General features: G+C 37.1%; 2 protein-coding genes across 4 annotated transcripts in view; one reads left to right on the top strand and one right to left on the bottom strand.

The window, feature by feature from the left end:
• The first annotated feature begins 578 nt into the window (after positions 1-578).
• On the top strand, positions 579-8,428 carry LOC120347802 (uncharacterized). Of its 2 annotated transcripts, none has more exons than XM_039417905.2 (7): positions 579-710; positions 3,393-3,451; positions 3,607-3,646; positions 4,043-4,168; positions 4,392-4,517; positions 6,350-6,594; positions 7,066-8,428. In XM_039417905.2, exons 1-7 carry the CDS (start codon positions 641-643, stop codon positions 7,246-7,248), a joined length of 849 nt encoding a protein of 282 aa, XP_039273839.2. In that variant the 5' UTR covers positions 579-640; the 3' UTR covers positions 7,249-8,428. The 2 variants fall into 2 exon arrangements, with proteins under 2 accessions (XP_039273839.2, XP_077974056.1); XM_078117930.1 differs by lacking the exon at positions 579-710 and adding an exon at positions 3,080-3,303.
• A 2,078-nt stretch (positions 8,429-10,506) lies between these two features.
• Positions 10,507-22,424, bottom strand: part of LOC120347790 (folliculin-interacting protein 1-like) — a 30,134-nt gene continuing 18,216 nt past the window's right edge. For both annotated transcript variants that reach the window (XM_039417880.2, XM_039417881.2), the window contains exons 9-20: positions 22,314-22,399; positions 21,479-21,614; positions 20,578-20,771; positions 19,924-20,049; positions 19,326-19,488; positions 18,419-18,801; positions 17,748-18,010; positions 15,540-17,181; positions 14,942-15,103; positions 14,357-14,489; positions 13,518-13,633; positions 10,507-12,722 (exon numbers count right to left, since the gene is read on the bottom strand). In XM_039417880.2, the coding sequence (XP_039273814.2) occupies positions 12,644-12,722; positions 13,518-13,633; positions 14,357-14,489; positions 14,942-15,103; positions 15,540-17,181; positions 17,748-18,010; positions 18,419-18,801; positions 19,326-19,488; positions 19,924-20,049; positions 20,578-20,771; positions 21,479-21,614; positions 22,314-22,399 (3,483 nt within the window). In that variant the 3' untranslated portion in view covers positions 10,507-12,643. The remainder of the gene's footprint in view (positions 12,723-13,517; positions 13,634-14,356; positions 14,490-14,941; positions 15,104-15,539; positions 17,182-17,747; positions 18,011-18,418; positions 18,802-19,325; positions 19,489-19,923; positions 20,050-20,577; positions 20,772-21,478; positions 21,615-22,313; positions 22,400-22,424) is intronic.

The raw sequence follows: 22,424 nt of genomic DNA, 5'->3' as shown, positions 1-22,424 counted from the left end.
TAAAAATTTGAACATAATGACACAAATGAAACTAACTTTTCATTAACCGTAGTAATTTTTAATAGGCTTGTGATCCACTTGAAAATGTTTGCATAAAGCATAAAGCACTACTTAAATCCTATATCGGACGTCCAAAATCCTTAGGTTAGAGTGAGGGCTAGGAATGCAGATTGTGCTGAAAATTCAAATATTTAAATCCTAACCATAAATTCTTCATTTTCAGTTGATATACTTATATCTACCCAGTCTGGGCCAGCGAAATTCGTTTCGCCAAGAGCCCCGCAATATTTAAAGCCGACAAGACATGTTTGGCCTGTATTTTCACAAAATAGGATTCATGGTGGCATATCGCGCAAATTGTACCATAATTCCACCAAATATTACTCTACAATGGCGTGGTAGTGACGTCGTCGTTTCATAAAGATAGAAAGAGCAGCATTCACCAAACTATCTTTTTTGTGACGCAACACGTATACTAAAATTTAAAAGAGAGAAAACAATTTCCCTTTCCGCTCCAGAGTAGTGAGTGAGCTGACATAGAATATATTCCGGTGCGAATAGATTGAAGCTTCATTCTAACCTACACTGTTTGGGTATCTACTTTTATCGAAGCAAAGTTGACAAAATTCTTGGATTCGAAATGAAGATTCCGATTCGACACAGTTTCATCGGACTCATACTGTTGATGGAGGCTTGTTTATTGATTAAAGGTCAGTATAACCGTGCATGCTTTGTTGGGTTTGCTTGCTGGCCTGGGTTATGATTTTTAGGGAAGCGCTATAATTGACACATGCAAATTACGGCCTGCGGGCCAAATACGTCCCGACAGGTTATTCAATCTGGCCCGCCTGATGCTACCACAACTAAACTAACACTAAATTTGGATGTTTTAGCTAAAAATTGCTCAAAGAATTTGTTGATATTGCAATTATATTCAGTTCTGACACGAGGCTTATTGTTTTTCATTCCTGCTTTTGTACCACATATACCAGTCTAGGCCCGCCAGTCTAGGTGGGCAACATTTTTGACCCCTGGTAAAACGTAAAGCGTTTGCCACAGTAAATTAGGCAAGGTAGTTGAACTGTTCTAAATAAAGCTCCATATTGAATAATTGTGAATGAATGATATTCTCGAATAATTTTTATGTTAAAATTCACACAGTGTTAATTAATTTCGGATATTTTTTGGCGCTTCAGAAGTGTGTGTACCAATACGGAGATAACTAATTTTGTTCGCCTACTTTACATCAAGTTGTGTAAAGGGACTGAAACCTATGGGCAGGGGGTATATTCACTTGGCTAACACAGACAGTCCCCGAACTCGTAATAGAACTAAAATAAGGAAAATCGGAATAAAGTTATGGCCTAACCCTAACCTGGTACACATACTTCGGGGGTACCGTTTTTTATTCTGCTTATAATAAATGAATTTCACCAAAGCAAAAAATAAAATAAATAATAAAATCCTCCCCAGCGATTTTCGAATATGAAAATTAGTGGTTCGTACAGAGAATTTAAAATTTATACAAAGACTCCAAAAATCAGGCCATTGATATTCAATCGGCATAATTGTTTTATACTTTTCTAAATATAGAATCCAGAAATCTGATAATATACGTTTATATTGGTGACATTATTTCATTAATTCGAATATTTTTTCCGAACCACACCGAAAAATTGTGCAAAAAGCGATGAAAAAACGCTTTATTTTTCGAATTTAACATATTTCAATATCTTATAAATGTATTCGTAAATCTGCGCTTTATCTAATATATGCGACTCTAATATATATGTAACTGTGAATTGAAACAGTTCTTTTAGCGAATTTCAAATCTGTTTTCTCGCTTCACGGCTGGAATAGTTGTATCAGGGGGGGGGGGGGGGGGTATTTATTTATTCCGGCGTATGAGGAGCCGGTATGACGGTGTAGTGCTATGACAAACCTCGGTCTCTCGATGAAGGTCAAACAGACATTTGAATATGTAAAATAATGATTATTATCTGATAGTTTTTTCCCCATATACCTCGTTTATTTTGTCACGTATTGGATGCGTTGCTGTAACGTAAATAGGGCTGGATTTAACAAGCAAAGTAGGCCGAAGTCTAGGGACCTCGGCATTAAATTTTGAACTAATATTCATTTTTAAATCGTTTTTGAATTGTAAAACTGGTTTAGAATTTTATCAAGCTGATATAAATCAACTGAATTCTCGTCCCAAATAATTACCGTTTGGAAAATTAAAAACAGTACAATAATTAACTTATATCAATTTAAAAAACTGTACTCTGTACCATGTACCTCTGTTTTATTACCGCCGGAATTTCTTAATCCACTATCCAATCTACTTGCGCGAATAGCGTTCGTATTTTGCAAGTAGCTAAAATGCCACGCAATTTATTCATGACGTCATAATGTATTCTTTATGACGTCATTGTTTAAGAGGAGTCTCTTAAACGGAGCAGCCTAGGGTATTTTATCGTCTACTCCAAATCCTGCCCTGACCGTGGATCTTACTTAGTGGCCCTTCCTTCATTGCGAAAACATTTTGATTTTGAAATCTCCGATGAGAATATTTCCTTATTTGGAATGAACGTTTTGTTTTTCAAACTTAAATTTTAAATAACGTAATATACACTCAAACGTTCAATAGTGAAAAACCGCTCATAAATTTGAAGGGCTTGGTGGCCCATTGGTAAAGCGTTGGACTCGGATATTTCGGCATCGCGGGGTAAAATCTCGGGTTCCATTTTATACCCGCCACCCCATTCAGAGTGTTGTAAACTGAATAAGCAATGTCGAATCAACAAGATTGCTGCCCGTCTAAAATATAACACCTACGTACGTACTTAACACCTAATTACGTATTAGTGTATGCTCGCCTTTTTTCACTTATGAGCATTTGAGTGTATATGACGATATTTTAAACTTAAGTTTGAAAAAACGTTTCAAATGAGGTGATTCTCTCATCGACTGCTCGCACGTATAAATAAAATAATATACACATATAATAAATACGTATAAATAAAGGCCGCGAACTATGGGAAATCAGCTTTCCCGAGTTCATTATTGGCCGGAAAAATTGAAACGATTCTCAGAAACCAGAAATCTTTTGCCCGTGCCCGCACGACCTCTAAATATTATTAGTTTCCCCAATGGCGGGCATAATAATTCAAATTTGATTCGACCAATCATTATCGAGCAAAATAGTGCGTTCGCATGACGTGGGTAGCAGTATAAAACTAAATATGGAATTAGAGAATACGCGCCATAGGGAAGTACTGAATTAGTCTCGTTATGAAAAAAGTTTAGTAACATAACTTTCGTTTATCTGTTATAAATCATTTTAAAATGAACATTTCGCTCGATTTTTAATTTCAATTTTCTATTAACAGGAGAGCAATGCTGGATTCCTATGGTTTGCCACGACCATCTTACTTGGAGAAAACATACGGTGAGAGCTTTAGTAGTAGTTTCATATTGGTGGTATTTCACTTCATCCATGGGAACACTTTTTGCAGGGAACACTTGCTAAGCTAAGGCCTTACTTTAGCAATGTTCAGCATTCATGCCCATATATTCAAAGAGTTCTTTCTTGTTCTATTTCAGGAAGGACAGTGCACAAAAGAAGAAGAGAAAGCTTTGGGAGGTTCGTGTCCACAATATAATTTCTTTAAAATATGTTTTCAATTTTCCAATATTTGCCAAATGATTTGATAGCAAACATGCCCGCAAACAATCGTTTTGGTACTCTTGGAGTATGCGTACCAAGATGGCGGACACTCGAACGTAGTATGTGTACCAGGTTAGGGTTATGTCATAATTTTAGGTACAAATACTACAGTCAGTTAGCTGGTCCCAAAACTCGTAATAGAACTAAAATAGGGATAATTAGAATAAAATTATCGCCTAACCCTAACCCATCTCACATTCTTATTTTTACCCAAAAAGAAAGGGGTTCATATCTTCTAACAAAAAATTCCACTTGATACGAATTGTAAAACTAATGGCTCAATTTAAATTCAGTTTCATTTATGTTTCGCAGCTTTAACACAACGATTAGACGGGATGAAAAGTGAGCTCTATCAATTAGAAAAGGTGTTGGAAGAAGTAGAGACGAACTCCGTGCCACTCTCTGTTGTAGGTGTTAAAGAAACGACCACTCCCCGGGGTATAAAAATCTATGTCTTTTGGTATCGCATGCACTAGCATAGATATTAAAAAAATCATTTTCAGTCATAGTAATCGGTAATAAAGCGATTGTGCAAAAAAGCTGAAAAGAAAACTTTCAAAATATATTCTCATTGCTATTCAGTATCTCATTCTTACCTTAAAGTACCCAAAACTATAAATCTTGCTCTAAACTTGAAATATAAACTCATTTTTTCACACAGGATACAAGGACAAGAAAACTTCTTCGGCCCAAACCTCAACCGTACATGCTACATCCCCGTGGTCAACTAAGGAAGCCTTTCTTTCTACCGTGCGTCCACAAACTACAAAAGTCGAACAGAGTACAGGTTGGTTTGGCCTCCTCTTTCTCGTTTTTCACTGCGAAAATATTTCTCCCCTAAACGCCCTAAACGCGGCGGTGTGGATCATCGTGCTAAACGCTAGGAATACGCATGACGAGTGAATGAGTGCCTAATTTATGTTAATGTCGATTTTTCATTTTTGACAAATTTCGCTCCGAACAGCGCCTATACAAGCTACCACTACAATCTAACGATATGTATGGAACTATGTTTATTGTAAGTGCTGGAATCTTCCTGGTTCAGCACTGTCTACAAAATTTATTATATCCTCGGTGAGGCGGTGGGCATGAGATTTGTAACAACGACGACAGCGTAGTGAAGTCCACCGGGTTGGGCATATTAGTGGCGCATTTCTGGAATATGGAATTTGTAAATTTTGTTTGTTGTAGGTTGAGAGGTTCAGAGTTGAAGACAACATTTTTGACTTTGAATTTAAGACTCGCGTGAACTCTGAATCCTTCAATTTATAGGCCAGACATTGGCAAATCATGAGAAGCTGGCCAAATCCGGCTCGTTGGGTAGTTCAATCTGGTTCGCCTGATGCTGCCACAACCAAACTAAAACCAAATTTTATTGTTTTGATTAAGAAATAGCTTAATGAATTTGTTGAGATTGGGATTACATTTAGTTTTGGCACGAGGCTTATTGTTTTTTATTTTGGCTTTTGTAACACTGTAAATACACTTCATAAGTGAAGTGCTTGGAAGTGTTTGGAAACGTGTTCACAACTCAATCGATCTCTTCTGTTGCTTCCACACACCAAGAGTCGACCATGACTGTGACCACAGTTTGGGGTGAGATTTTTATCAGTGCCCTGAGAGAGAGGAAAGTTCATTAGATGGTTGGACCCTTGCAAAATATCGCCAATAATATTTCAACAAGAAGTAGTATTCATATTCCAAGAACTTTTGAATATATTTATTCATGACATCACAATATCGAAAATATTATGTCATAATATGACGTCATACGATAATAAAATGGCGTAATAATTTAGATGGTTTACCTAAGCCGAACTTTCTCCAAAATCTTCAATATTGTTGAATTCATTGCTTCAAAGCTTTTTTCCTGATCGTATTGACCTGAAACGCCTTCAAGCTTAACGTAAATTTATATTTACTAGCGCGTAATGCCCCATCATAACCAGAAATAACCTCTGTTTAGTTACCATTGGTGCAATTTCGAACTATATTTATAATACCACACCAAGGTGAAGGTTGTGAGGGCCTCAATATGTTCGGGTTTATCCAGAAACACGATAGCTCTCAGTCTCCAGTGGTTTTCAAACGTTTGGGCGCGCCCCACAATTGGGCAAGTTAGACAAGTTTTTGAAAGGGCGTGAAGTTAAATGATCTTGCCGTCCATATTTTGGATATATACATTTCTTTATTCTTCAGAAATTGCGATTCCATCTATGTATTTTCAACGTGTTTTTTTTTTTTTTTGGATAAAACATACTTTCGCCTTACTATCAGTTATTTGAGGCTTATTGTTAGCTCGTTATTTTTGAGGTGGGCGCGAGACTTGATAAATTCTAAAAAGGGAGCGCGGCCTAAAAAGTTTAACTATCATCTATTCGAGATGGTTGTAAAAGCAAACATGATGCAAAACTGTGTTATCACTGCTGATTATCCGAGACAATACTACATCAAGGTTGAGATACGGAAAGCTTGATTATGTTCTGGCTTTCTAACAACATGAATGGGACAGCTTGCTGTTGTCGATTATGTGACATTCTATAACAGAAGTGTCCTGTAGACCCTTGAAAAGCTAGCGATTTCAAATTAGTGCGAAAACAATTCGATTTTATTTTGCAGATGTTCTCAGTACTACTGTTCCTAATGGTTTGGAATACGATGGCAAGTTGTTTATCCCACTGACTCCTCTAATAATAACGGCGAAAAGTAACAAAATCGAAGCAGAATCGAGATGCAAGGAATTTGGTGGACAATTGGCGAATATTTATAATGACGATCACATGGATAGAATAGGAGATTTCATACGATCAAATTTTGAGATTGGAGAAATAAAATCTTCTCATCTTGGAATGACCTATAACGAGGTGAGAACTAAAGAGGTTCCGCACGCAGGGGCAAGGAGTTGACGATCACGGCGTTCATTTCCGAATCAAAGCTATCTGAGTCAACCCTGGTATTTTCCTTGTACTTCTAAAGCCGACTGAAATAAGGCGAATATCAAATTATCTGACGCAAAATCATTTATAGATTCAGAAGAAAACAATTAAAAGCAATTTTAACAATGACGTTACGTTTTCAATTATGACGCCATAACATCCAATATTTCTTCTAAAATGAAATTTCAGATAACTCACTATTGCGCTTTTCAGCTTTCAAATATATTCATCACATTATAGAAATCTGCATCAGCGATCAGTAAATAGTCACGTCATAATACACAATAATGACATCATAGCACGGTGATATGACATCATAAGAGTAGGGAAGAGTGATCTTGTGGCCCACATATGAGAACAATAGTAACCGCAGATTGATCGCCGTTTTTATATTTTCAGAATGAAAGTGTTTCCTTCCGTAACGGAACTGCAGTGGACAAGACTCATTTCAGGCGGGGAGCAGTTTTTACAAAAAACAACGGCAAACTAGTCTATCTGCGTGTGACAAAGAACGGAGAGAGAGTTAATCAGTATCTTTGGAATGGGGGGGACGAGGAAAAATTTGTACTATGCGAGCGCTGAGCTCGAAACATATTTTATGGTAAAAGCAGAAAAAAATGCCTGTTTTTGGACTTTTAACTAGTTATTGGACACGAAATGGATATACATATATATATACATCGTTTTGTCATTTCCTTTGTTATTGATATGAAAAAATCGCTTTTATTATCAACTACTGGAACAATTGCTTTGAAATTTCCAGTGTTTATTTGGTACTCCCGTAGTATGTGTACCAGGGTTAGGCCATAATTTTATTCGGATTTTCTTTATTTTAGTTCTATTACGGGTTCTGGTATGTCAGTGTTAGCCAAGTGAATATACCCCCTGCCTATACGTTTTTGTCCTTTTACACAACTAAATATAAAATAAGTAAAAAAAATAGTTACCACCATATTGGTACACACACTGCCGGAGCGCCGGTTATTACTTATCGATCCTTAGATCGGTAATTATGTTGATAGGTATTTGTCTGTTTGTCTGTTAGATGCAATCTGCTCCAAATTTTGCATGTGCATATATCATATCTTGGACCAGAAGCCTATCGATTTTGAATGAATTATGTCGTATAATTAGCAATTTATTAATTAATTAGAGATGGTACACGCGGTGTCACTATAGAGTCATGAATCGAAACCGCAGTTTCGATCGACAAGTGTTCGGTCTCCGACCGATATTTTCGTTTAGCTATTATCACGGTGTCTCAAATAATCTTTTGTCCAGTAATGGAATTCAAAATTTTAGAAAGCTTTTTGGACACTTTTGCGTCGAACACATTAACAACAGGTTCGCTAGTTTAAAAAATATATGCATGTTATGACGTAAGCTGCATCAACATGACACGCGTTACATAAATCTAATATTTAACTTTCAAAACGCAAAATACCGTGTTTTCCTAAAAATAAGACCTAGCCTGAATTTTTAAGATCGTTTTAATATAACCTTAAAATACGTACTAGTCAATAGCACGAAGACTTTTTTCTCTTTTACACGTTTTAAATGTATAATAATCTATGGTATTTTGAATAAATATGTGTTATTTATAAGTAAATGAATATTGGTTTTCAAATTTTGTATATTCGAAAATATATGTTCTTCGTATTTTCAAACTCGTATTTTTTAATTAAACAATGAAACGTTTGGCTTAATTGTGTTGGCATTGCATGGATCACATACTGGGTTCAAATCCTATTCCCCCCATCTCACCTGGGAATAAATAATTTTCACACTTTCACTATCAGCACTTTGTTTGGAAACTTACCCATCGTTTGACCCTTCTAATAAAATGTCCGCTTTGTTGCTTTTATTGTATTTAATTACTAAAGAGATCCCATTGCAAGACCCTGCATATTTTTCTTTTATTGTATTGTGTCTTATTGATTCTGTTGTTTATCATTTGATTTTTCTATGATGCTACAAAGGCTTTAACCCGACATAGCAAAACTAGCTTAAAAATCAAAGCAAAACTTGTTTGAGAAAAACGTATATTTAATATTTTTAAACTTCTATAAGTTTTTACTGAAATACTTTTGGGAATATTTCTTCAAAGAATTGATTGAATACCAGCAGAAGAACACCTACTGACTTTTCTTATCTACTATCGTTGTTTTTGATTCGCGCAGTGGTCCATCTTCATGGAACATGCCCCCCCCCCCCATTCCGGAGGGTTTGACAAAATGAGTGATTCGTATTTTTTGATTTTTAAACGTCTGTAATTTTTCATTGAAATATTTGAATATCGCTTCAAACTAAGATCAGATGCTAGATTTTAAAGGGTACTCCCGTTGTATGTGAACCTAAATGGCGGACAGTGGAACGTAGCATGTGTACCAGGTTAGGGTTAGGCCATAATTACAGGTATAAATACTACGGAAGTCACTTGGCTAGTCTCTGAACACGTTATAGAATAAAAATAAGGTAAATTAGAATAAAATTGTGGCCTAACCTGGTACACATACTACGTTCCGGTGCCCGCCATTTGGTTCACATACTACGGGAGAACCTTGAAAAGTACCTATCTTTTGAAATATCTGCAAATAATATTTTTTGAAATCTCAAATTTCACCATTTTTTTTGAAACACTAATATTTTTTTATCAGTCTTTTTCTGAATCCGAGATGTGTTGCCTTTTTTACTTTCTCTATGAAAAATTATTCCAGAGTTCTCATTGCAAGGCTGAGATATTTGTTTTTAATATATTTTATATCCTTTCTTGTTTTAACTTTTATTTCACAATATGACATAACGAGGGCTTAGTTAAACCAAAAGAGCTAAATTGGGAAATTGTTAAACTTAAGGTAGCCAAATGCTTCGTCATCTAATTAGTGACGCGCTTGAATGGCGTCCTCGACGTTTCGCCCGGCGCCAAAGCGCGCGGACGTCACACTGTGGGATCGACCACAAAACCACCACCGACAACAACTGCACAAAAACACCAACAAACGGCGCCGAGCGACCGACCGCCGGCACATCGAGCCGTTATCTTGGCTGTGGTTTCGCCGGTTAGCAGACAGGGACAGAGGGAATCTCGTTAATCCCCTGTATTTATATACTAAGATACTTTGGTAATTTCACTTCACTTATTTATTATTTTCGGAATTTCAAAATTTGCCCCTATTAGTCGCTATTACCCGTATTTTTATGATTCCGAGATGCAAATGAAATATTTTTTTTTGTAAATAATCATTATTAAGCCACCATTGCAAAACTAAGATGTTGACTTTCCCTGTATTTTTATTGTTGTTGTTTGCTTTAGTTTAGGAAATATTTAATCCGTTTTCCTGGAATAATAAAAAATACTATTGTATTTGAAAGTTTTTTTGTGTCTCATCGGGGAAAAAACGCAAGTGAACTTTTAATACACATTTGAAATGAATAGATCACATTCGCTTCAAGTAGAAACTCTCCCGTAAGCCGGCACGGTTTTTGGAACGGTGGCCATAAATTTTACCAATCTAGACTGGAGGACCATGAGAGTGTGACGTAAACCCCAATTTTAAGAACAATTTTCACAGGTTACAAAAGCGTAGAAAACAATAAGCCTTGTGCCAAAACTGAATTTAATTGGAATTTCAAAAATTCCTAGACCTATTTTCCTGGTGAAACATCAAAATTTGGTTTCAATTTGGTTGCGGCAGCATCAGGCGGGCCAGATGGAATTACACAACGGGCCGTATTTGGCCCGCGGGCCGTAGTTTGCTCATGTCAGGTATAGGCCCTGTCTAAACAAGCACACAGCGCAATTATCGAGTAAACACTTCTATCTCATGAACAAATTTATTTCACACACACGAAAGATTTCAATTTATTCATGCGCGCAATAATTACAAAGTACTTGCTGCAGTGCATAGAAAATAATGTGCAGCAAACGGAAAGAAAAAATAAGGAAATTAAAAAAAATAGTTGATTGAAAGGTTTTCCATTAATGGCGAAATAATCGCACAATTATATACGGCCAGAGATAATGGCGTACATTTTTTTGAAAAAAGTTATGAACCATAGCTCGGAATAAAGCGTTAGACAAGCAAGTTGCTTGAATTATATACGGCCAAAGATAAAGGAGGGCTTCTGGTGAGAGATTTTCAAATATTCAGAACATGGCTCTGGACAGAAAGAACAGGAGTAAATGTTCTTGAATGACCAAATTTCGCTTGAGATATTTCACCTAAATAGCCACTTGGTAGAGTGGTTTAAAATGCTGTTCAAAATGCTTTAAGCTAGGATGAGAACCATGAGAATAAATAACAGAGAGCTGTGAGTGCTTTAGTCCTCCGGAAGGGTGCGACTAGCCATGAAAGGTGGGGAACCACTACACAAGACTATATTACTTCAAAAGCGTATGCAATATGGCGCTCCTGTAGTATGTGCACCAAGATGGCGGACACCAGAACGTAGTATGTGTACCAGGTTGGGCCCTAATTTTATTCCTGTTTCTTTATTTTAGTCCTATTACGAGTTTGAGTGCTAGCTAAGTGACTTCCCCGTAGTATTTGTACCTGAAATTATGGCCTAACCCTAACCTGGTACACATACTACGTTCCGGTGTCCGCCCTCTTGGTTCACATACTACATAAGTACCTGCAATATGTCAAGAGGGCGAAATTTTCAAATAAAATTTTCCGAAATTTTGATCAGACTTTTTTGCCTTGAAATTCTAGATTTGTATATTGTTTGATATTGGAATAGCAAATTCTGCGTTTAAAGGTACGATATGTCTAATTACTCCATTAGTAACCTTATGAAATTCTTGACTATGACCTTGTACAGAGCACACAAAATAACCAAAAGAGAAGTAAAAACAATAATGCGGCAGTTTAAACAAAAACAAATGAAACTTTTATTGTGTTTGGGTTACTTTGGTAAGAAAATTAGAAAGGATTTCTCAATGGTATCCCGAAATACGCGCCCACAAGTACTTCTATAGTTGGCCTGGCTTTACAATTTTTGCATATGTCATTTCTTACCCCCACCTGACTAGTCATCCGAAAATCTGAACAATAGTGACGTAATAATGCCCTCCAAAGTATACAGATGTTCGTCTAAAATGTACAAACGATCATCCAAAATCGAGCAAGCTATCTCTTTCGTTACCTTGTCGTAACGATACCGATATGAGAGAGATCACTGGCGTTAGTGAGTTCATTATAGTCGGCGACGTAGTCAGGTAGGGGATAGGTATATTATATGTAAAAATCATCATGCTACGCTCACTAGAAGTACCTGCTGGCGTGCACTTCGGAAGACCCGTCTCACTAGCAGAGTGGTTCAGGTGGCCGCTGGTTTCTCATACACTATTTCAAATTTGATATGGTTTCAATTTCAAAAACAAAACTATTTCAACTATTTTATAGAAATAATTATATTCCAATTATTCCGAATTCTCTGTTTCAAATTTCGTTTAAAAAATTTGTCATAAAAATGTGAGAACCACTGCTCAAAAGCATTCAATTATGGCCTCATCTGGACGTGGGAACAAAAATGGTTCAATAATGCATATTCATACAAGTAAATACTGGCTTGCAAGAAAATTCAGATGTCAAACGCAGAAATAAGGCCATATATGGACCGAAGATGAAGTTAAACCAACTTTAACTGCGGTCCAAACATGGCACAAGCAAAAAACAAGCAAACATTCATGCACATATCAATTATTAGAACACAATTGCATTGTAGCATTATACACCTTACTATGGCAATCGATGCCGTTGTACTATTTTACTCGCCATTGTTCGTTTTTGGCAGTTCAAGGTCATTCATTTGACCTTCAAAAAGTTTTGACTTTCACTTTTCATTTCGAACAATTTTTGTAAATGTTATGTGACATCATAGAGTGTTACATTATGATGTAACAACATTTCATTGTTGTCTATGATGATGCCATGAAGCACTCATTTATGAGATCATAAGATGTATCATCACTTCACAGTAGTTTAGCAGCAACTTGAGGACTATGACATGAAGCGATTGACATCAGTAAAGGAAGATCACTCGATTCAATTCTGAAATGAGAATACGTTTATTAAAATCAAAATAATATTCAATAAAATCATAAAAAATGCTAAAATCCATATTTTTAAGTGACATGGGCAGCAAAATGGCAAGTTTAAGCAAACTTGAAATTATTTTTCTTTTTTTTCAGATACGGGAATTGCTGTTTTTCCCTCTAATTAAACATATTTTAATTAATACTGCTTTATACTCATCGATCTTGAGATCGGTAAGTATGTTGATAGGTATTTGTCTGTCTGTATGTCTGTTAGATGAACGCGATATCTCACGAAGGCGAAGTTGAATCTGCTGCAAATTTTGCATGTGCATTCATCATATCTCGGACCAGGAGCCTATTTATTTTGGATGAATTATGTCGTATAATTAGCAAGTTATTAATTAATTAGTGATGGGACACGCGGTGTCACTATAGAGTCATGAATCGAAACCGCAGTTTCGATCGATAAGTCTTCGGTCCCCGACGGATATTCTTGTCTATAGTGTTGTTCATGATAATTGAAAATCTTCACTTTCGAAAATATGCCTTCTAGCGGGTTCCCCGGAAACGTTGGGCTTGATGAGTACTGAGGATCTTAAATGCGTTCCGAGCTATGAAAATTTTTATGTATAATACAGAAAAATGCTTTTTTTTAACAATTCAAAAGTGGGGTTTTGATCCTTAACCACCTTCTACCTAAACTCAGAGTCGAGACGCTGCTTAGGAGTCTTGTTTGGAGCGATAGGTATAAAAAAAATTTTACCCTATGCATAGCATCAGCTTGACAGCGAACAATAATCTTACTCACCCCAGAACAGCTGACAGTTGAGAAATATTCACTCTTGTGTTTCCGACGACATATCCTGCCAACATTCGGCTTTTCAGAACGAGTTCTCCCAACGAATTCTCCAATTGTTGCATGCACTAAGAAATATTCAATTTGGTAAGTATTCTTGTAGCATCATAGGCCATTAAAATCTCTTGGAAAACTTTTTAATTACTAAATTACGGATACCGGTACCTTTGTGCTATAAGTTTGTAGCCAAGAATTTTGACTGTTTTATTCAGTATTTATCAAAATGTGTTCCGCAAGGCGAGATAAAAAGCATGGGTGTTCCAAGGCAAAAAAGTTTCAGAAACGCTGGTCTATTTCTTACAGCCTTGACATTTCTGATATCAAGATCCAAGGCAGCTATCTAACATAACATTTAACTCGGAGATAAATATATACATAGCTAATAAAAGATCGTTCTGGTTCCAAAACTAAATTAAGCAAAAGAGCAACGCCCAAATCTATGGACATCAAGGCACAAGTCCATGCTTCCGAAAAACAAATAACTAACTAATCCCAAACCAGACATGGAATGGTAACCGGACGAGAGGCCGTGGTTTGTCATATGATTAGCCGTCTTATCGGTTTTCCTCTCCCCCGGGATAAATATGTAAATCCTATCCTATCCTACAATACCTTACTGCAGTGCTGATAGCCTATACAGCTTACACATAAAAGCAATGTGAAGTGATTTCGCAAAATCAAAAACACCTGTGAATGTCAGGTCTGACAGAAGAAAAATATATGTGTAACACATGTTGATAAACATCCATTAATGTGCCCAATTAAAGAAATAGGATAAAATAAAAACTTACAAATTCCGCTGGTGCATTGATCTGGTATAGCTTCGTTATTCTTTCCAAAATATTCGTAACAAGTTTTGAATTCAAGGCGGGGAGTGCAGTATTGTCGCTATGGATACGATGAGTACTGAGAACTTTGACAGTCCTAGGAGGGAGTAAAAAAAAATTAATTGAGTATGAGATGTGATTATGCTGTGTCCAAAACGAAGAGAATGTTCAAATTGAAAATACAATTAAATTTTCTATTTTAATTTCTTGGGTCTGAGAATAACTTGGAACAGTGGTTCCCAAATGGAGATGGCAGGCCATGTAAGTGTGACGAGAAAGTTACATTTTATGTACGATATTTAAAGCGTTACAAAAGCAAGAGTGGAAAACAGCGAGTAATGTGTAAAAACTAAATTTAATTGCCATCTCAACAAATTTTTTGAGCTATTTTTCAGCCAAAGTATCAAAATTTGGTTTAAGCTTGGTGGTGGTAGCATCAGGCGGGCCGGATTGAATGGGTCGAATTTGGCCCGGCGGCCACACGTTGCCCGTGTCAGGCCTAGAGAATACAATTCAAAGCATTGCATCAAAAATGTAGAATTAACCTACCATTTATCTGTATCTGCTACTATCGATACGGCTTCGGATACTGGTTCATCTAGTACAGGTCTTTGGACAGAATGTTGCAATTCTCTTATTATCTTTCTATATAATCCTGATTGATTACGAGTGCCATGCAACGCAAAACCCCATAAATATTCTGGTGAATAGCTGAAAAAACATAAAAAATTTATTTTTTTGTTCAAAGTGTAATTTCCATTTAAAAATTATTTCCCAGTTAAGAAAAGGGTGGTGAGAACAGCTATACCAGGGGTGTGTGTGGCACTAGCGCATTCGCGTACCCCTTATTAAGGAACAGCACCCCAAGCCATTTATTGCGGTTCTTGTCAACACTCAAATTTTCCCCATCAAGCATAAATTCCTATTCCCAAATTCCTACCATACATGGCAATTTTTCGTAGATTGAAATGCTTTTTATACCCTTGTGACTGTTGGAAACCCACGTTTTTCGCTAGCTGTTACAGTCTAACTTAGCAAATGGAAATTTCAGATCCTGCCCTTCCAAAATTCCTGGCTAGGCCTCTGATTAAACATTCCACGATTCGCAGCCATGCTTGCCAAATCGAAAATAAAATCCAAGACTTACTCTGCCATTAGCTCTCCGAACGTCAATCTCGAGGAATCCTCTCCATTTTCAGACTTCTTTGTCGCAGGTACTTTAGTTTGTTGTACTGGTCTGAGGGGGACTTCTTCAAGGGATGAAAAATCATCCACACCGCCCTCTTGTGGTAATTCAGATAGTGTTTGTGAACCCGCACCATTATTGTTTTTAGAATAACTTGAGGTATTGTCACACGATGGCGTCGTGGGTAATTTTGGGTACAGTGAGTTAGTAACCTCCTCATATGAGGGCAGATCCTCATCCAAATTTGGATACAATCCTTTAGTTTTAGTTGGAACGACAGTTTTTCCATCTAAATTTGGATATATTGAAGATTTCGGTAGTTGGGGGCCATTTCGGGGGGGACTGGGGGTTGAGATTTCATCAAGTTTGGGGTAAAGGGACCCATGATGAATGGGGGGTGCTAATGGTAGTGGGGGAGCAGATTTGGGGGCCGGGTTTGGGGAGGACACAAATTTTGAAACTGTTTCGGACTTTGTTGATTGGCTACGATGAGAAGGACCAGTTGTCGGTAAGGGAGGCGCTTGACGTTTTGTTACACTTGAATGATTTTCAGCTTTCTGCTTGAGTGATTTTGTCACGGTTGATTTGTTCTCGATTGCTGGTGATTTTTCTCTTTCCAACGTCGCCTGACAGGGTCCCTTAGTTGGAAGAGGTGGCGGGGCTGTTTTGTTCACACTTGATTGATTTTGGCTGTTCTGGTCTGTTGGTTTTGTCACGCTTGACTGTGTCTGACCTTGATTATTTTTAAGGTCATTTGATGACTTATGAGCTGAGAAAAATATGAATTCCGAATTTTCCCCATTTTCATTGAAGTACTCGTCAAATTTTTCATGTTCCAACGCAACTGAAGGAATTCTGCATAGTGGGGGGAGCCCCGAAATTTTTTCTTCGCTCTCGTCTATGCTAGATTGTTTAGATGACGAGTCGGTTAATTTACGCCTCCTCCCCGCAAGTTTAACTTTATTTGATGCTGCCGATGAACTTCGTCGAACTACGCTGCTAACTGATGCATTAGAAGATGACCTATGAACTTTGGGGTCATTGAAATTGAACTTTGACTCTGGCGTGACCCCTGGGGCGATTGACGCACTTTCTACTCCAGAATTTGAGTTATTTTTTGGTGAAAATACGTCACGAAAATCCGGTGAGTCTATTTTCGCTGGTTTTTCTTGTAAAAAACTACCAGATTTGTGTTTTGATCGTTTTTTGGGTGAAAGTTCTGCTTCTGGGGTCCGGAATCCAATTATGGGACCTCTTTGTCCGGCGGATGATTTTGAACGGGGTAAAAGGGGTGAGGGGCTGGGAGAATTCATTGCTATAACTGGCTGTTCCCTTTGCACATGAATAGCATTGACAACTCGTGGCTCGACAGTGTCAACAAAAGTTTTTCTAACAACAGGAAAATATGTCGATTTTGTTTTTACGAGAGATGAGGAAGTCGTGTCCGCAGTTGTACGTAAAAGATTCACGTTGAATGGTTCGCTCGAACCTCGTTTATGTGTTCGTTGACGTAGAATTGGTTGCACTGGGAGTGCTGTAATCGACTCTGAAATAATATTCTGCTGCCCTCTTGTGGAAGGTGTACACAAATTCTTCATTTGGCCTGTGAATACAAAAATAGATTTAGAAAATATAGACTGAAAAAAAATACATATTTGCCTATATTTTGATTCATTTTATCCAACTGTGAGAATAGACAGTTTCCACTGAAGATAAGGTAGGTTCACATATTTATCCCAGGGGAAAGGTAAGTCGATAAGACAGCTTAAATATATGGCGAACCACGCCCTCTCGTTCGGCTACCATTCCATGTCATGTATGGGATTAGTTGTCAGTATTAGTTTTCAGGAGCATTGACTTGATGGTGGAGGAAGCCGTAACCGACCAGCAGTTACTTGAACCACCCTAGGGCAGCAAGGAGTCCAGCAATTCTCTCATTCGAACCCACAAGGAATAATCAGAGGTCCAGTAGCGAGCGTATTCCTAACAATTAAATAGGTAGAAGGCAATCAAAAAACAAGATCATGCATGACCTTCTGCTCATCATACTTTTTATTTATATCACCGGAAACTTCGATCGATAAAATCGATAAAATGACAGAGATAAAACAAAAAATTAGGCTGAAAATTTAATTCATCAAATATATTGCAATATTTTTTACCACATACCTCCGACATTATTTGGACAAGAACCAATGTTCTCCTTTCCCAGTCTTTTCTGTAACAGCTCAGAAGCAGGCATTGGGCCCCCACAAAATGACTTGCTACCCTCTAGTGACGAAACTCCCTCATTGCACAGTTTTTCAATGTTTGAAATAACGAGCGCACTTGATGATTTACTCATTCGAGAAATATTCGAAACTTCATGAGATGTACGACGACTCTGGACGCCTCGTGGTCTCGCGAGAGTGTCGTTAGAATTTGTGCGCAATCTAAAAAGATAATTACGAATAGAATAAGAAGGTCAATCCATGGATGTATCGAATTTATCATATTTGTACGCAATCTAAAAAGTTTGAAAACTAACTGCATGTCTGACTTTAGTCAAATTAAACGTAGGTAGTAAAATTTTTGAAAGTTTTATGCAAGATAGGGGCGTAGCCACCAAGATATTTCTGATTCCCAGGTTGGATCGTAACAGCTGGCAGATCCGGCTGAAGGCCGAATACGTAGGTTTTGAGGGTACAAAATGCAATTCAAGCTGTGATAAATTGCTTTTTTCACTTTTTAAAAAAAGGGAATTCCGACAACTCTCTTTCTGTATGTAACCAACTCAAAAAAGATCAATGTTTGTGCAAAGCCTTTTGTTAAGATTGGAAATAGTGCAAAAAAAATCTTACCTCATAGTTGGTGTGAGTTCCATATTTCCGATACTTTTTTGTCGATTGACTCGTGGTATCGGGGGTTTAGCAGACCCAGGACTGCTTTTGCTTCGACAGAGTGAAGTCCCAGCGAGGCTTGAAGATAAAGTTTTATCGGTCGTAAGTTTTTCCATTGCAATCGGCTCGGAGGTTTTCATTTTATTTGTTTTATTTTTACGACAAAAAGAAAATTTCGGTTTTTCAGTTTTCGGGGGGGCAGGATTGTCTATATTTTTTATAGCTGAATCGTTGTTCTCAGTTTTTGCCGAGTCAGCATCCATTGTAACGAAAACGTATTCGTTCGGTTCCAAATCACTCGGGACAAGAGACATCGTCAGACCTTGGTCGTCTTCTAAGAAAGCCTGAAACAAAGTAAAATAGGGATTGAAAATTACACTTTTAAAAATCTAGGCAGAGGTGGGCAAATTACAGCCTGCAGGCGAAATTCAATCTGGCCCGCCCGATGCTGCCACAACCTAGCTAAAACCAAATTTCGATGTCTTAGATAAAAAATAACTCAAGGAATTTGTTGAGGCTGCGATAAAATTTAGTTTTGGCATGAGGCCTATTGTTTTCCATTTTTGCTTTTGTAACACTGTAAGTATTGTTTATAAAATGTAACTTTTGCGTCACATTCACATGGCACGCCGGTACAGGTAGGCGAAATTTCTGGCTCGCGGCCTAAAAACCTTGCTCACCTCTGATCTAGGGGTTAGCAGAGCTGAGGTAGCTAAGGCTATTGCCTCTTGTTCACGAGCCGTCATTTATCAAAATTTTTACAGAAATTTTTACAAAATTTCCAGTCCAGAATAAGTGCTCATTGTAAATTATTCTCCCCCCCTCCCCCCATGATTTTTGAAATAAAAAAGAATCATGAAACCCTCACCTGAGGGGTCATATCACTTGGAACGTCTACTACTTCTGTTACGTCAGAACTTCGGATAAAATACGAGAGGATTGAGATAATTGTCGACACAAGTTCGTGAATTTCACCCAGAATTAAAGTCTTTGCTACTTTGGTTGGCGTTCCCACAGCACCGTATATATCACTGAAACAAAAAAAAAATTTATAAGTTTGATCAAAGAAACTGTAAAATTGTCAGATTTGAGACTTAGCGACCACTTGAACACACATATAAAATGATCCAAAAAATAACCGGAACCTACGCCATGTAGAACATATTGTTTTTTGAGTCACAACGTATATTATGTATAGGTTTTCATACAAATTTTCAAGCAAGGTAAGAAGACATCAACTAAATGTGGAGGGCTAGTGATAGAAGTGTTACAAATAGCCATAATTGAAACTATGGTGTTATAGTATATATGATATGCATGATACAAAAAATTTTTCTGTTTTTACATTTCGATAAAGATGTGGGCTCCAACCCTCAGTGTGTCATGACTCACAGTTTGATTCTTATAAAACCACTGAAACCACATTTCGAGTAATAGGCCTAAGGTTCTACCAAGCCAACACTCACCCAAGTTGAGCCCACAGTGGATTGTACGCGAGAGTTTGTAAATCTGTTTCACCACTTGGTGGCAGCATAGTGTTCACCCATCCAAGATGATGCGTCAGTACAGATGAAATTAGCCCGCTCATAAAACTGTTGAAAAATGAACATTGATTAAATTAGAATTGAGTGATAAAAACTGGCTGACAATGAATGTAGACTGGTAAAGCGCTCCACTAACCCATATTTCCCAACCTTTTCCGATATACACTTTGCAATTTAAAATTTGTAAGACTTAATGGACACCCTTTACTCCACTATAGGTAAAACTCAGTTTAAGTCCTCTCCGGGCAGGGAGCCAAGAAAACCAAAAAATGAAATATTCAACAAAAAATGAAATATTCAAAAGCGTCATTTCCCATAAAAATTTTAATGTCCAAAATTATGTATACCAATATGGAGGTAACTAATTTTGTTCACCTACTTTACATCAAGATATGTAAAGGGACTGAAACCTATGGGCAGTGGGTATATTCACTTGGCTAACACAGACAGTCCCCCAACTCGTAATAGAACTAAAATAGGGAAAATCAGAATAAAATTATGGCCTAACCCTAACCTGGTACACATATTTCTGGTGTACCCGAAATTCTTATCAACAGAAAGGAAAAAATGACTTACTAATTTTTATTCTTTGTATTATGTTGCGTCACCATTCTGGCAAGATCAGCGATAAAACATTTGACTGTGATGTCATCACCAAGCCATGGAAACCGTTGTGGTGATGTCACTGTTGTCAATGATGACCAAACTGGCTTTAGTAACCGTGGAGTTGAGTAAATTGAATTCATACATGAGGTAAATATATGGAGAATCTGAAAATGAAATTGAAAGTTAAATCGATTAATGATCGGACCAGTAGAGGAAGACTTTGAGTGTGGGGAATGTTGAGAACTGAGGTAAAAATGAATATAAATTTTGCATAAACATAACCAAAAAATAATATGATTATCATAATCTCTTTTCACGAATTAATAAGTTTATTTATGAGCTTTCGCTAGATAATAGCAATGATGTTTATTGCTGTTTGATTGAGCCAATTCTTGTTTTGGTCTGAAGAAGTTTACGAATATTCTTACTATTTCATGGAAAGAGATTATGATAATACTATCTCGTTCAAGCATCCTTGTAGCAACTGACACACACGGATCAGCAATAGAAAGTAAACAATGAAAAAAGGACTTGCAGTTCAGTACACCTAGTACACTCCAAATAATAATAGTTATTGCAAAAACACAACCCAAAACCATACTTCAATATTGCCATGGCCTTACAGAACAGTAAAAGCGAGGATTTTCCAGTGGGGTTCAGAAATTTCTAATTGCCAAGTTAAACCGTAACATCTAGCGGGTATGGGGTTTTTCACAAGAGCATTGAGAGTCTAAAAAACATTACAAGCAGAAGGGAGGTCTGACCCTCAAACAACCCAGTTACTTGTCTGAAGTATACAAAATAAGTGAAAAAATTGTCCCAGACAACTGTAAGATATTCTACAGGCTAAATAATTAATACAACCAAATACCTCCATCATGCACTCGATGAACTCTTGGTTCCTCGTTCTTTTGAAACTGTTGAGAGCGGATTCGATCTGTTCTTTCAGATACGTCAGGTAGCTTTCAATCAACGGGAAATGTTCGAAGAAAAAATGGTGGAATTCACTGAAATAGATGAATTTAAATCAAATTAGTCAATAATCCAGTCCTAAGTGATTCATAATCTGTTATTTTCAACCAGGGCGCCTATGCTAATACAATCCAGGGATTCTGTAGGTTTTCATTCCAATTCAAGAGTTATATTTATATATTAATTCTGGTGATCTCTCAATAAATCCAAATTGAATACCAACATGTGGTTCTAATTTTCATCAACCAAAGACTGAAGAAGTTGTCAGAAGTTTACTACATTCAATTATCTACTTCAATTTTCTGTTTTTGTTAAATTGCATTCAAAATACTGCCCGATTCTAAATTGCCTTTTTCTGTGCTTGATTTATTTATTTCTCGGTGGACGGGCACGTACATTGTACGCTTTTCAACTATATTTTAAGTTATGCCCGTCTCCCAGGTATCGCTGCATTTTGTTTTGTCCGTTTTCTTTTTGTATTTTTATGTCAGAGAACCAAAATAAATGATTGATATTATATATATCTTATTCTGTACTTAGTTTAAAGATAATAAATTGTAAAAGTTTAATAATTTGTTAGTGTCCTTATCTTTTACTCAGACTGGGTCCCGCATATGTTGTTTCTCATAGGGTCAGCAATAGTTAAAGCAGGCACTAGCAAAGGTCAATAAAAAAACGGAAAGAAGTGACTGGAAGCATCAAACCTTAAAAAAGGTAAGGGTTCCAGTATTTACCTAGAATTACTTGGCTCGGGTTGAAAGATGACTGCAAATCCGATTCTGACTTTTGTTCTTCTTGAGGTGATGATTCCATGATGAGGCTAAAATGAAGGAAAACATAATTTA

This window comes from Styela clava, chromosome 11 (assembly GCF_964204865.1).
Source record: "Styela clava chromosome 11, kaStyClav1.hap1.2, whole genome shotgun sequence".
Lineage (NCBI taxonomy): Eukaryota > Metazoa > Chordata > Ascidiacea > Stolidobranchia > Styelidae > Styela > Styela clava.
Note: the sequence above shows the minus strand (reverse complement) of the source record. Positions and strands in the feature narration are given on the sequence as shown.

Coding starts and splice junctions, on each gene's coding strand:
- LOC120347802 (XM_039417905.2), top strand. CDS start 641: ATGAAGATTCCGATTCGACACAGTTTCATCGGACTCATACTGTTGATG. Junction 711..3,392: donor GGCTTGTTTATTGATTAAAG/GTCAGTATAACC, acceptor TTCTATTAACAG/GAGAGCAATGCTGGATTCCT. Junction 4,169..4,391: donor AGAAACGACCACTCCCCGGG/GTATAAAAATCT, acceptor TTTTTCACACAG/GATACAAGGACAAGAAAACT.